Source organism: Nerophis ophidion, linkage group LG27 (genome assembly GCF_033978795.1).
Source record: "Nerophis ophidion isolate RoL-2023_Sa linkage group LG27, RoL_Noph_v1.0, whole genome shotgun sequence".
Lineage (NCBI taxonomy): Eukaryota > Metazoa > Chordata > Actinopteri > Syngnathiformes > Syngnathidae > Nerophis > Nerophis ophidion.
The window spans coordinates 25,931,497-25,946,693 of NC_084637.1; the positions used below are offsets into that span (position 1 = coordinate 25,931,497).

Here is a 15,197-nt window from a genome sequence, read left to right on the forward strand (position 1 = left end):
GACAAAACGGAAAGAATAAAACTTGGTTGGTTGCATAAACAAAAGCACTCGCGGTTTTGTAAGATCGCCAACCAGGGAGTGGTCGTGAAATGGGAGGGACACGCTAAACAGCCAATCGCGTTCAGTATCAACCATCACTTTTGGTTGCACCATCTTGATTTCGATTGTCTTTAGAAAGCGAAATAAATTACAAATGAGTGCTGCAGAGAGCGAAGAAATAGTGGATAAAACAGGAAAAGTCACCTCCACATTATGGCAGTTTTCTGGATTTTTTTTTTTTTTTTACAAACAGACCTCTTTTCTTATCAACACACGTCCATTCCCTATTTGGATGTACGGAAACAGGTAGGAACTAAAGTGTAAGACTGTATAACAAAAATTAATTATAAAATATACCAATTGCGCTATTTTTTAAAATAATAATTTGGTCTAATAATATTTCCATAATTGCTGCACAATATTAGTTTGTGGCACTAAACCTGCAAATACATGTTCTTCTCAGGTTTCTCCAAATTTCTATTTTCACACTTTGCACTATTTTGTTGCACTTTTCGGCATTTCTTACATATTCATGTTTTTTTAGACCTAAATAAGATTATTGTTAAGTGTTTATTGTAATTTTTGTTCACATTGTTATCTATTCTAGTATTGATATTTCATCGACTTTCTGCCTTGATAGCTGAGGGGATTATATTCAGAGGAAGGTTATATTTTCAGTAAAAATTTTTACATTTATAATACCGTATTTTCCGGATCATAGGGCGCACCGGATTATAAGGCACACCGGCAATGAATGGTGTATTTTTGATCTTTTTTCATATATAAGGTGCAAAGGATTATAGGGCGCATTAAAGGAGTCATATTTTTTTTGTTATTTTTTTTCTAAGTGTAAAACACTTCCTTGTGGTTTACATAACATGTACTGGTGGTTCTTTGGTCAGAATGTTGCATAGATGATGTTTTACAGATCATCTTCAAGTCGCTTCAGGATGCGCCGTTTTGTGGGCGGTCTTATTTACTTGGCTCCCCTTCTCCCCGTCATCTTTGTTGTAGCGGTGTAGCGTGCAAGGACGGGCGTGGAAGATGTGTCAAAAGATGGAGCTAACTGTTTTAATAACATTTAGATTTTACTTAAATCGATAAAGGAACAGCATCTCCTCATCAGCCAGAAATGTGTCCTGTGAAAAACCGTCCGACCGGAACTCTCGATTAACTAAAGTTAATTAGGTGGACAATAGAAACTCACTATCCCAGAATGTTTTAGCACTTTCATGGCAGATATAAGTAAGAATTTTACACTACTTTGTATTATAAATGGCAACAGCGGAGGATGAATGTCCCATAACAAGAAGATATCGAGAAAAAAAAAGCTCATCGACAACGGTGTCGCCACAGACTACAAAGGCAGACGCGCGCAAATTTTCAGGATTCATGCAGATCCCAAATACAGATCAGCAGGTACCAGAAGGTAAGAAAAGTTGTTTTTGTATAATATTGCAAAACAAAACGTCAGATATGTCGTACTTACCCACTCAGTGGCCTAGTGGTTAGAGTGTCCGCCCTGAGATCGGTAGGTTGGGAGTTCAAACCCCGGCCGAGTCATACCAAAGACTATAAATGTGGGACCATTACTTTCCTGCGTGGCACTCAGCATTAAGGGTTGTAATTGGGGGTTAAATCACCAAAAAATTAACGCCGGGCGCGGCACCGCTGCTGCCCATTGCTCCCCTCGCCTCCCAGGGGGTGAACAAGGGGATGGGTCAAATGCAGAGGACAAATTTCACTACACCTAGTGTGTGTGTGTGACAATCATTGGCACTTTAACTATAACCTTAACTTACTTTAACTTTAACCTTATACACAAATAGCTTGCCAAAGTCGTACTAAAACATTTTGATACATTTTTGAGCACCGTGTGTAAAGTTCTACATTTTCAATAGAATATATAAAATGTTGGTGTTTATTTGAGTCATATTGCAGTCTACACGTATCTCTTATGTTTGACTGCCATCTACTGGTCACACTTATCATTACACCATGTACCAAATAAAATAGCTTCGAGGTCAGTAAGCCTAACCAGAAATATTTGTTACATTAGGCGCACTCGGTTATAAGGCGCACTGTTGAGATTTGAGGGGGAAAAAATAATTTTAAGTGCGCTTAATAGTCCGGAAAATATGATATTTTCAACCTGGTACACATTTCAATAGGTCATTAGAAATATCAATACTTATAGATGCGGACAAATATGAAAAACTTGTATGGCGATACAGTTTTCTGCCATATCGCCCAGCCCTAATCCCTCGGGTTTCATACTGCATCGATGCCTCCGTATTGTTTGACCCATCACTACAAAATAGTATATATTGTCAATCCTTGCCCCAATCTTATTTGCGCTTTACCTTCTCCCCCTTGGTTCTATTTTTAGGAAGTATGGTATTGCATTTCATTTTTATGCCGATGATTGCCAGATCTATATTCCCATGGCACAAAATAACACAATTCAACGTCTCATTGACTGCCTACACGACATCAAAGCATGGCTTTCAGCTAACTTCCTGAGTCTAAATGAAGACAAAACAGAAGTTATGTTGTTCGGTCCAAGTCGCTCTCCCTCCCCCAACGTTGACCTCGGCACTCTGACCCCGTATCTCAGCGACTGTGTCACAAACCTGGGGGTGAAGTTCGACTCAGATTTTAAATTCGAAAAACAAATCAGCAGCGTCGTTCAAAAAAGCTTTTATCAATTACGCCAAATAGCCAAAGTGAAACCGCTTCTGTCAGGACATGACCTTGAGAAATTAATTCACGCCTTTATCTCAAATCGTTTAGACTACTGCAATGCCCTGTATGTCGGCATCAGCCAGGCCTCCCTCGCCCGCCTGCAGCTCGTGCAAAACTCTGCTGCCCGTCTGCTAACACAGACCCGCAGACGTGAGCACATCACCCCTATATTAGCGTCCCTTCACTGGCTCCCTGTGCGTTATCGAATCAATTTTAAACTCCTTCTATTTGTTTATAAATGTTCTAAACAACCTCGCGGCAACATATCTCTCCGACCTCCTTCAGCCTTACTGCCCCACTCGATCCCTAAGATCGGCCGATGAGCTGCTACTGACGGTCCGTGACACAAGGCTGAAGCTTAAAGGTGACAGAGCTTTCGCTGCTGCTGCTCCCAAGCTCTGGAACGACCTACCTCTGAGTTTTAGACAAGCCTCCTCTCTTCCTGTTTTTAAATCTCTCTTAAAAACACACTTTTATTCCTTGGCTTTTAACACTAAGTGATATCCATCCTGCAATGGCGCCCCATTGTACACCTGCTGTGAACCTGTTTTTTTATGTTTTTATTAGGAGTGGGCAAATTAATGCGTTAATTACGAGTTAACTCATCAATCTATTAAGGCCGACAATTATTTTATCCCACATTTGCGTATGTGGTTTACATGCTTTTATTTTGTTAACGCCTTTTCTTAACAAGACGGCGTCGCCCGGATTGGCTTCGGTGTCGAAGGGCTCTTGGTAAAGATGGAACATTTGACAAAAATACCGGACAATTCTGCAAATTTCCTGGCTGGCTTACAGCGTGGTCACTCCGGGATCACTTACGACCGCCAGACAATTCTGGATGTGGATAGATCGGGCCGTTTTGGACTGAATGACACGTGCTTGCTAGACCGGCTAGCTAGCATGGGAATAATTTGCCGGCTACATCCGGCGGCCTGTGAAGCAGCGGAGTATATGTGTTGTCTGTCTATTTATGAATAATGCAGACGAGGCGTGTTGGCTGAGTTCTTAACGTTTGCTTTCAGAGCGTGCATATCACAACATACAAGATGCCGTCATGGCGACACAACCTATACCGGGCTACCGCGCATGCTCGTCACTCCTGTTGCATGCTGGGTAGGGTAGTTCTTTATTTCCCTGGCTCATAACATCACAATATAGTACCATGTATATGATGCGTTCAGTTTATCAAAGCACCAAGCAAACAATCGGAAAATTCCCATCATATCAATTCCTAGATGTGGTCATAATTATTTTAAGTGCACTACGCAGAATAAACACATTATTAATATTGCTAGTAAGGATAATTTGATCAAAAATTCCCTAAAACAGCCCACTACCTATAATATAGGTTTTTTAAACATAAGATCCCTGATAAAAAAAATGTTTCTGCTGTTACATCAGAAATTGCCTGTTCAGATGTTATGATTGTGGCTCAGAGATTTGTATGTAGATTATATTTATTTTCCATAACAAACAGGATAACTTAAATACCCTGGCAGTGGCAATAAGCTTAAATGTTTGTATTTACATTTTTTGAGTTGATTTTCATAAAATATGCTATTTAACTGCTACTGTTTAACAAGGACTGATTTAAATTGTGTTTGCACAACAAATGTTTTGGCGCTTTTGTTCATGTGGGAGAATATTCCAATAAAGGTGCACTACACACTACTCTTGAATTCATTATTGGGCTTTGCGTATACAATGCAGTTAATCGCGATTAATCTGAGAAATAGTGCGATTAACTTCGATTAAAATGTTTAATCGTTGCCCAGCCCTAGTTTTTATGTTTTATTTATTTTTTATCATGTTCTGTTTGTGTTGTGTTGTTTGCTCGGTCTTCGTATTATCTTTTAACTTGTCCATTGTACAGCATTTTGGCTACCCCTGTGGTAAATTTTAAATGTGCTTTATAAATAAAGTCAATTTGATTTGATTCAACTTGGCCAAGCCCTATTAGCTCCTTGCGTTAGGTGCTCGTTATTTATCGATGGGTTGTTGTTGTTGTTTTTTTTAAAATACTTCACTTGTTTATTGTTCAATAAAAAAAAAAAAAACAGTTGTCACATGCGCAAAAGCAGTTGCATTGAATGGCCGTTGCCTCAAGCAGACACAATCAATACAGCAAACAAAGGCCAGGCATTTGGCAGTGACAACTTGGATCAATGCTAGACTTGCTCTGAGATTCCTGTTGCTATCATGCGACTCACATTTACGAGAGGGAGGTGGGTACCCGGGGCAGTGAAAGGCCAGGCACCCAACAGCGGGTGCAAAAGCTCAGTGCCTCGGTGTTTCACGCTCTACTAGTGCCTGAGCCTGCGCATGACAACGCGTTAACAGAGCCTCATCGTAGCATGGAGGATTCAAGGTGGGTAAGGTAGGTGACCTAGCAGGAGATGTTCCAATATAAATTGCACCAAAGCTCTGTCCTGTGCTTGCTAATCCCAACATGAAGCTCTGTCCTTCCTGCCTGTCCTCTAAAAAGGAAGAGGACAACCCCCCTCTCTCCAATGGAGCTCGAGGGCCAGAAATTGCACAGGAAAAAAATTGAAACATGCCGCAGTTCGCCCGTCTCTCGCGCTTGTGACCTACGCACCCTTTTAAATATGAGGTAACATGGAGGCGGGGGGGTGGGTGGGGAAGGTGTAATAGGTTTGGGACCGTGAGCGCGCCTCAACACCAGCTAATTGAGTGGCGTGGGGCCGTTGGGGAATGAACAATGCCGGCAGCGGGGAAAGGAATGGGAACGGCGGGGGAGAGAGGGGAAAGGGCTGAAGTCAGCAAAAGTAGGACGGCCACCAGCAGAGGATGGGGAGACAGAGCTGGAGACAGATGGTGGCAAAGTCACTCGGTTCACCCCCTCCTCTATCTAAGAGCTTTCCAGTCCCACGTACACACCCAAAACTCATACAATCACCCGCTAGCCTGTTTTTGTCCCCATCTTATTCCGCCTGCATCGCTGCCACAAAAAAAACATTCCTAGCATTTCACCTTCCCTTGCAGAGAAAGGGCAGTGGCTTACCGGGCGTATTTCCTGTGACCACAAAAGAATAATGTCAACACATTTTCGGATAAGGAATATTTATGAGGTTATTTTCTTGGCGGGTTTATATCAGAACGATTAAGCACAACTTTTTAGCTGATTCTTACAATACTTGGAGGTGTTGCATGGGCTAAGGATGAAGCCAATGTTTCCCCAGGGCTTAAAACCATCTAAATTAGGAATGTTGGGGTTTAGGGAACGTCCGTGCTTCAAATACGCTTGATTGATACTAAGGCTGGGTGATATGGCATAAGAGGGGTTTCACAACAGTGGTTAAGTAGTTATTTAAGCAACAGATCTCAATATGTGGAAATTAATAGGAGTAAATCACAGCCAAGAAGAGTAACTTGTGGGGTTCCTCAAGGCTCGGTATTGGGACCTAAGTTATTTATACTTTACCTAAATGATATTTGTTCAGTATCTAATAAATTACAATTTATTATGATTGCAGACGATACAAACGTGTAGAAGACTTGAGGGAACTTTTGAGGATAATAGAGGTTGAGTTAATTCAGCTAAAAGGTTTGATGTTAATAAGTTATCATTAAATGATAAGAAAACTAAATTTATGGTGTTTAGAAGAAATAATGATTTGTCTTTGTTAGAAATATAGCTTGGTCCAATTTGTTATATATTCTAACAAAATGTAGATTGGATTTTAACCTATTTAAAACATGGCATCAAAATTCTAAAATTATTCTTAATCAGGAAAAATTACTAATGATGTTCCATAATTTTTATTTTATTTTATTTTTTTCAAAAAGATTTGAATTAGTTACTTTTGGTTTTCTTTTTTTCGGTTGAATTTTTTAATTTTTAAGAGTCGAAATTGAAGATTAACTATGTTTCAAAATTAAATTTTCTTTTTTTTCCTGTTTTGTCCTCTGTTAAACCGTTCAATTAAGTGTTTTTTTCATCATTTATTCTCTACAAAAAGCCTTTCATAAAAGGAAAAAAAAGGTATGACGGAATGACAGACAGAAATACCAATTTTTTATATATATATAAATTTATTTATTAAAGGTAAATTGAGCAAATTGGCTATTTCTGGCAACTTATTTAAGTTTGAAGCCCTTCGCATTAATCAGTACCCAAGTAGTAGCTCTTGGTTTCAAAAAGGTTGGTGACCCTTGATGTAAACTAATTACAGCAAATGTATTATGGAAAAATGTAAACACTTTGTTAGCATGACATTCATTTAACTCTTTCTTTCATTGTCCAGCTGTCTCAGAGTGGCCTTGCAACAGCCCTATTTGTTTTTTTAGGTGTTAGTTTGGCCATTAGCTGCTATATCTTAAGTGTAGACTATGAAATGCAGAAAGTCACAATGTAGTTCTTAGTTAGATATTCACTGTGGTCAGCACTAAGGGGGAGCCAAGCCTTGTGTTATTATTCCAGTTGGCGCTAATTATATTTTTCAGGATATATTTTCGGTGCTGAAGCAGCAAGGGGGTGAATCATCTGGAATGCCGCAGGTGACAGCATATCCCCCAGGCAGTTTGCATTTGACGCTGACTGCTACTGAATTTTCATGGAGTCAAGTGTGGAGAAAAGTAGGCGAGCTATCAAGTGCACTCAGCCCACTCAGAGTTCATTAGGCTGCTGACCCCTCCCATATTCCCAGACTTTTGAGCTGGCTTGAGGGCAAAAAAAAAAAAAAAGAAAAAAAAGACGCCTCCGATCATATTTGTCTCTATTGTTTGGACTATGTGGAGCAACTCGGGTGGTCACAGCTTTTGCAACTTAGCGGAAAGTGAGAGTGATTCTCAACTGCTGAGTTATGTATGACCTGTGTGGGAGACGGACGGCAATTTTAATATAAGAACATTCATTAACTCCATCCAATATGGGTCTTTTATTTTGAAAGGCATGTCTCGGAAACATGCAACCTTTCACAATTGGACCGATATGGTACCGATTCTCAGTATCTAGATTTTCGGTTCTTTTATGTTGATGTGTATAAAAATTCAATATATATATATTTTTTATTCAACATTTAACAGTGAGCGGATACAACAATCTGTGCTGCCTTGTTATGTTTTGTTTTCTTACACTTCTAAGTCTCATTTGCAAGTATGTGAAGTGAAGTGAATTATATTTATATAGCGCTTTTCTCAAGTGACTCAAAGCGCTTTACCTAGTGACACCCAATATCTAAGTTACATTTAAACCAGTGTGGGTGGCACTGGGAGCAGGTGGGTAAAATGTCTTGCCCAAGGACACAACGGCAGTAACTAGGATGGCACAAGCGGGAATCGAACCTGCAACCCTCAAGTTGCTGGCACGGCCACTCTACCAACCGAGCTATGCATTCATTTCAGTCCGAGGTGTGTTTTCGTAGTTAGAAGTAGGCTTTGCCATTGGGTTGCCTATGCCAATATTGTCTTTTGTCGAGTCCTACAAAGTATTTATACTGCAAGTAATGTACATATTACACACCGGCGGTTTGACGGTTACATACACCTTGGGTGCAGTTTTCATTACCAAATTTGGAGGTGTTGAAATCGCCATGTTAAATTGCTAATGCTAGCCGGTAGCATACATATGGGAATATCCAATGCAAATGAGCATGGAACTACTGCATTTTCAGCATTATTTTTGAATGTTTTTTTTTAGACATACTTGCTTTATCAACATAGAAAATTGACAAATGACCCAGAGGAAGTCTGCTACAAATATGTCTGTTTGCCCGCTAAGAGATTCCTTTCCAAATCAGCAACTGAAATTTATTATCAAGTTTGGGTCTTTTTGTTTTTTACAGTTAAATATAATTTACAGACTTTTATAAGAAAAAAGCTGCCAGGTTAGAATATCATCCTTAGTTTGTGCTCAATGCAGAGGAATCAGTCAAATGCATGTTTTTGTGGCCTTTAATTTTGTATAGTCATGATATTCTTAAGGATGCGCACATATCATGTGTGTGTATTTGTGTTAAAAAGGTTGATAGGTTTTCAAATTCAATTGATGACAAAAACCTTTACCTTGGGTTCCTTTGTATTGATGCTGCCAGGATCGTCTTTGTCAGCCTTGTCAGACACCTCGGACTGAATGGCGTTGTCCTTTCGATTTGACGCGGTGTCGTCAGCCTCGGAAACCTTCATTGTTTCAGTGTCAGCTTTATCAGACATTCTCATTGCAAATTATTGAGGAAGATGTTGGCGAAGACGGTGCACCTGAAAGAGAGATACAAATAGTATCTTAACAGTTTATATATATTTCACATATTAAAAAAACCAAGGTGCTAAACCAGGTGTGTACAAAGTACAGCCCGCCGGCACTAGTCCAATAAGCAATTTGGCCAAGCGTGGTGTTTTCATATATTACACTAATAGTCAGTGGCCATTAATTGTACCTCAATCTAAATGTGTGCACAGTAATTACTTATATGACCCATCTAAACAAACTTCCCTAGTCATGATGTAGAAAAAAAGAAATCAACCAGCACAAAAATTCTACAAGCATGTTCTTAACACATCCTATTTCAATCGGTATAAGAAAAAATCAAAACTACACCCATTTAAATCCATTACAAGGGATAATGGGAAAAATGTAAAACATTCTCTCTCCATGTTTGGCACTTTTTATCTGCTTAATATTTCTGATTGATTAAAAAACTTTAAAGAGGTCGATGTGGAAGTAAACAATGTTGAAATTTCACATATTATTAACAATAATTATTATTTAACCATTATATATATATATATATATATATATATATACACACATATATATATATATATGTATGTGTGTGTGTGTGTATGTATATATATATATATATATATATATATATATATATATATATATATATATATATATATATATATATATATATATATATATATATATATATATATATATATATATATATATATATATATATATATATATATATAATCTGCTGTATCAACCATCCATCCATTTTGGTATAAACTCAACTCGTCGTGTTTGGAGGAAGAAGAATACTGAGTTGCATCCCATGAACACCAGACCTACTGTGAAGCATGGGGGTGGAAACATCATGCTTTGGGGCTGTTTTTCTGCTAAGGGGACAGAACGACTGATCCGCGTTAAGTAAAGAATGAATGGGGCCATGCATCGTGAGATTTTGGCTCAAAACCTCCTTCCATCAGTGAGAGCTTTGAATGGTTGACCAAATACTTACTTTCCACCATAATTTACAAATAAATTCTTTAAAATTCCTAAAATGTGAATTCCTTGATTTTTTTTTCCACATTCTGTCTCTTACAGTTGAAGTGTAGCAATGATGAAAATTACAGACATCTGTCATCATTTTAAGTGGGAGAACTTGCACAATCGGTGGCTGACTAAATACTTTTTTGCCCCACTGTTTATCTCGTTACTTTGAATGTTAAGCCCAAATGCGACCCCCCAAGTCAAAAAGTTTCAACACCCCTGTGCTAAACTTTTAATTCCAGAATTATTAATAACGAAAAACTAGACAACGGTTGTTGGGGCGGGTGGAGGCTGGTTTAGAGGTGGGGTTTTGTGAAAGCTCATCCTTTTAGGGGCATAGGGATCATCAATCATACGGCATATGATTGATGATGATGATGGCGGGTCCAGAGAGAGGTTTCTGTGACATAGCGGAACTCAAGTAAGTTTTAATAAGATTCAGCTTGCAAAAACTTTTGTCCTTCATGAACTTAAGAGTTCATCCTCAGGCACAGGGAAAAAAAAAGAATACTGTGCCTGCATTTACATGATGCATATACATAATGTATTAGCACAACGGCCCGCATAGATTTGTGCTTTTTAATACTCATTTTTAAACCATCATTTCACACAACCCAATAAATCACATGTATGGGGGACATACAATTTATTGGGAGCAGTTTGTTTACAAGTCTATCCCTCGCCTTTGTGTTTTTCACTCAGTCACACACAACCTCTGCAGTCGCAAATCGATCTCCCGCCGGCACGTCCCCTGCCCCTTGCCTTTTTCTTCCGACAGTGAGTGACACGCACAACCTCTTGACACAACTTCTCAGCAGCAAATTGACGCCCACTCCACTAACTATAGTCGAGAAGAAGTGGCTTACTGCCCTTGGCGGTCGCCCACTATTCCCATAGAAAAAACTGCTTCATGGTCACTGGATACAGGATGACTTTCAGGGCAAAAGCCAAACAACTTCAAATGAGTAGCGAATGGTAGTTTTTGCATTTAATTAGTTATTGTGTAGTAGGGCTGGGCGATAAAACAATAGATCACAATATACCGCGATAGAAAATCGATATTAAGTTATATGCATTGGTGTATACATTTCTTTCTTCGTTGTAAGAAACCGGAAGTTTTGAAGTAAAGTTGGTTGCATGAACGAAGGCATTCGCTCTCTGGTAACCTAGCAACACGGGAATTTATCACTCTGGGATTGACACCATAGCAAACAATCAGGTAACAGTATCAACTGTCAAGTTTGGTTGTGCTATCTTCTTGATTCTTTGTATGGATTGAGAAGAGAAAGCAAAAGTTTGCTGAACAGAGCAAAGAAGTTGCGGATGATACGGGAAATAACCTCAACAGTAGAGGTGTAAAAGGTACACAAAAATTTCGGTTCGGTACGTACCTTGGTTTAGAGGTCACGGTTCGGTTCATTTTCGGTACAGTAAGAAAACAACCAAATATAAATGTTTTGGTTATTTATTTAACAAATTTGTAAACAATGGCATAACATACGTAGATATACATACAGTGTCCATTGCCAGGGTTTATGTGGTCAACATATATAAAATAAAAACTAAAAAAGATAAGGCTCAGAATGGTTTCTAAACAAAACCTTTCTACATATAAAGTGCTTTTTTTGAAATGACAAAACTTTTCTTCTACATATAAAAAGTGCAAAAAACAGTTTCAAGTCAACTCAGCCTCAAATTAACTTTTCTTTACACCCCCCCTGCCTGGCTAATTTGGCAGTAAGAGGATATATGGGCTTATTGTTCTTCCACCATAGAAGTGGGTCAAAATCTAGTTTTTAATGCAATACAGCAACCCCCCGCAACTCCGGACTGAACAAGCGGTTTAAAATATATGGATGGATGGTCTTAAATCTGCTGATATAAAAACATTTTTTATTGCTCCAGCCCTGCCTGACTCGCCGAGGAGAGCCTGCTTGAATGCGGTGGTGACGCTTCAAAGGGATTAGCATGTTTGACGTCTTGGCAGAAGCATACTCTACTGCTGCTCAACAATGTCGGCAAACCTCCGTCCTCCATTGTTGTATCGCCCCGCTCAGCCAAAGTGTTCCCAAACGGGAGATGTTAACGAGGCAGGAGGGTCTTCCGGCTCTGGCTTTTACATATTGTCCTAGTACGGTCGCTGCTAGCATGCGGTGTGTTGTGCCTCGGTGTGCATTGTTTACACAACGTGCGGTGCGCTACCTAATATGTCCGTGTGGAAACTTGTTCGGTACACCTCCGAAACAAACCGAAACCCCCGTACCGAAACGTTTCAATACAAATACACATACCGTTACATCCCTACTCAACAGTATGGCAGTTTTTTTCATCTTTGGGCACTTAACTATTCCATCCCATTTGGATTTCTGGGGTGACGACTCGATTCCGAATTGCTTCAACCCGATTTACGTGATGTATTATTCGTTATAAAAATAACAATTTTTTTTTTCAAAACAGGTTACAGGTTAGAAAAGCTCATTGTGGTTTAAAAAATATTCTTGTATATATTTGTTTGTGTGTATTTATGTATATAAAATAAAGAAATAGTTGAAATAGTGTTGATATTGTAACACTGCCGTTCTGTATTTGTTTACTATAACTAAATAAAACGTAAAATGTGGTCGTATCGGTCGATCTCACTCATGGATGATAGGTATTAGCCGTATAAAACCTCGATCCCAACGTCCCTATTCCTCTACAGTTTCCGACCTAATGGTGGTGCTTAGCATCGAGTGGCAGACAATTCCTCCATGTCAAAGTAATTGACTTCTGGCGCAGCCCCCTGTGTTCTTCTGTCGAGCAAATGTTGTGGCGGGCCGAGAGGCTCGCTAAAACACAGCTGGCAAGTGCAGCGTCCGATGCTGAATTTCAATGACCTGTCAGATGTTTGACAAAAGCAAGGCTTGCTGCTGCTGCTTTACATTATTTTTACATTCTGAGAGAAAACAGCCTAATTCTCCAGAGTGCTGCACATTCCTTTGAATATTTAGTGTCTCTTACTGACATTTTGATGGGTGAAATCTCCGGAGTTGTTGAAATATTTGCATTACTGGACAGATATTGCCAAGAGCCAGTGGATCAGTATTCTGTCGTTTACTGCATCCTTCATTCCACCAAACACAATTTTGCAACGGGACAGTGAAGGGTGACAGACTTTCTTTTCTAAAAAGTTTGAGATCGATTGCTTTATTAGGGGACACAGTCAGACATGGGAGTGACGAGTAGGGCTATGAATCTTTGAGCATCACACGATTGGATTCTTGATTCCAAATCTACACTTTTTTGTTAACATTGGGTGCCAGTCCTATGATTAAATACAGTCCCCCATAAAACAAACAGCTCTGATCTATTTCTACTGCCCTGAAAACTGGTTTTGTTTAATAAAATGTTTCCCAAACATTAGGGCTGTGAATCTTTGGGTGTCCCACGATTCGATTCAATATCGATTCTTGGGGTCACGATTCGATAATATATCGATTTTTCCGATTCAAAACGATTCTGTATTCATTCAATACATAGGATTTCAGCAGGATCTACCCCAGTCTGCTGACATGCTAGCAGAGTAGATTTTTTTTTAAAGCTTTTATAATTGCAAAGGACAATGTTTTATCAACTGATTGCAATAATGGAAATTTGTTTTAACAATTAAATGAACCAAAAATATGACTTATTTTATCTTTGTGAAAACATTGGACAAAGTGTGTTGTCAAGCTTATGAGATGCGATGCAAGTGTAAGACACTGTGATACTATTGTTCCTTTTTATTATTTTTATAAATGTCTAATGATAATGTCAGTGAGGGATTTTTAATCACTGCTATGCTGAAATTATAATTAATATTGATACTGTTGTTGATAATATTCATTTTTGTTTCATTACTTTTGGTTTTACATTATTGCAATCAGTTGATAAAACATTGTCCTTTACAATTATAAAAGTTTGAAAAAAAAAAATCTACTACTCTGCTAGCATGTCAGCAGACTGGGGTAGAGCCTGCTGAAATCCTATGTATTGAATGAATACAGAATCGTTTTGAATCGGAAAAATATCGTTTTTGAATCGAAAATCGAAAAAAATCGATATATTATCAAATCGTGACCCCAAAAATCGATATTGAATCGAATCGTGGGACACCCAAAGATTCACAGCCCTACTGGCTAGACTAGTAGCGCTGTGGTGCGAACAGTGTAATGAGGCCTTCTGTTGGCAATTAGGTTATTTAAAATGAAAAAAGAAAAAAAAAGCATACCAGACTCCGATAACCTCTTTTTTTGTGAATACTTCGGTTTGCAATATCAACAATCGATGTTTTTTTTTTTCCTAGCGGAGTGTTTGCAGGGCATTTGGTAAGTAATGAAGTCTCGCATGACCAAAGCCATGTGTACATTGTGAGGTAGGGGTGGGCGAATAAACAATATCAATATACAGTACATTGCAATAGACATGTAATCAATATTTCAAAAATGCATTTGATAAAATGTCAGAGAATGTTTTTTCTTCTTTGTCGAAAGAAAGCAGAAGGTTGGTTGCATGAACAGAGGCACTCGCTCCCTGGTAACCGAGCAACGCAGGAAGTGATCACTGATCAGTGAGAGTGACGCTAACAGCCAATCAGCTTGAAGTATCAACTATTAAGTTAGGTTGCGCCATCTTGTTCTTTAAATGGAGTGAGGAGAAAAGGCAAATAATTAAGAAATTGTGGATAAATGAGTCACCTGGACAGTATGGCACTTAAAAAAAAAAAGTTATTTTCTTTGATTTTTTTTGTTTTTTTTTTTTTTTTTAAAAGGGACGTTTTTGTCATGAAAAAGGGAGGTTATTGTGGTTGGTGCACTAATTGTAAGTGTATATTTTGTTTTTTATGTTGATTTAATACATTTTATTTTATATTTTTAAATAAAAATGAATAAAAAATTATACTGCGGCCCTGTACCAATCGGGCCGCGGCCCGGTGGTTGGGGACCACTGCTTTAGAGCACAGCTGTAACTTCTTGCCACTAAGGCTGCAGAAAATAGATGTCATGTTTCTCTGTTTACATTTTCACACTTTGCGCTACTTTGTCACACTTTATTAAGCATTTCTTACATATTCCTTCATTTTGCGCCTTCATTTTAAGAGATTATTTTTAAATGATCAATGTGATTTTACTATTTTGTTTACATTGGGTGTTTT

At 38.6% G+C, this 15,197-nt stretch overlaps 1 protein-coding gene across 13 annotated transcripts in view; it reads right to left on the minus strand.

Moving 5' to 3' along the window:
• The window catches only part of LOC133544520 (R3H domain-containing protein 1-like), a 155,183-nt gene that overhangs the window by 95,326 nt on the left and 44,660 nt on the right, over positions 1–15,197 (minus strand). For all 13 annotated transcript variants that reach the window (XR_009804663.1, XM_061889927.1, XM_061889929.1 and 10 more), the window contains one exon: positions 8,812–9,003. Coding sequence is in view for 12 of the 13 variants with exons in the window: in XM_061889927.1 (XP_061745911.1) it covers positions 8,812–8,964 (153 nt within the window). In the remaining variant the exon portion in view is untranslated. The remainder of the gene's footprint in view (positions 1–8,811; positions 9,004–15,197) is intronic.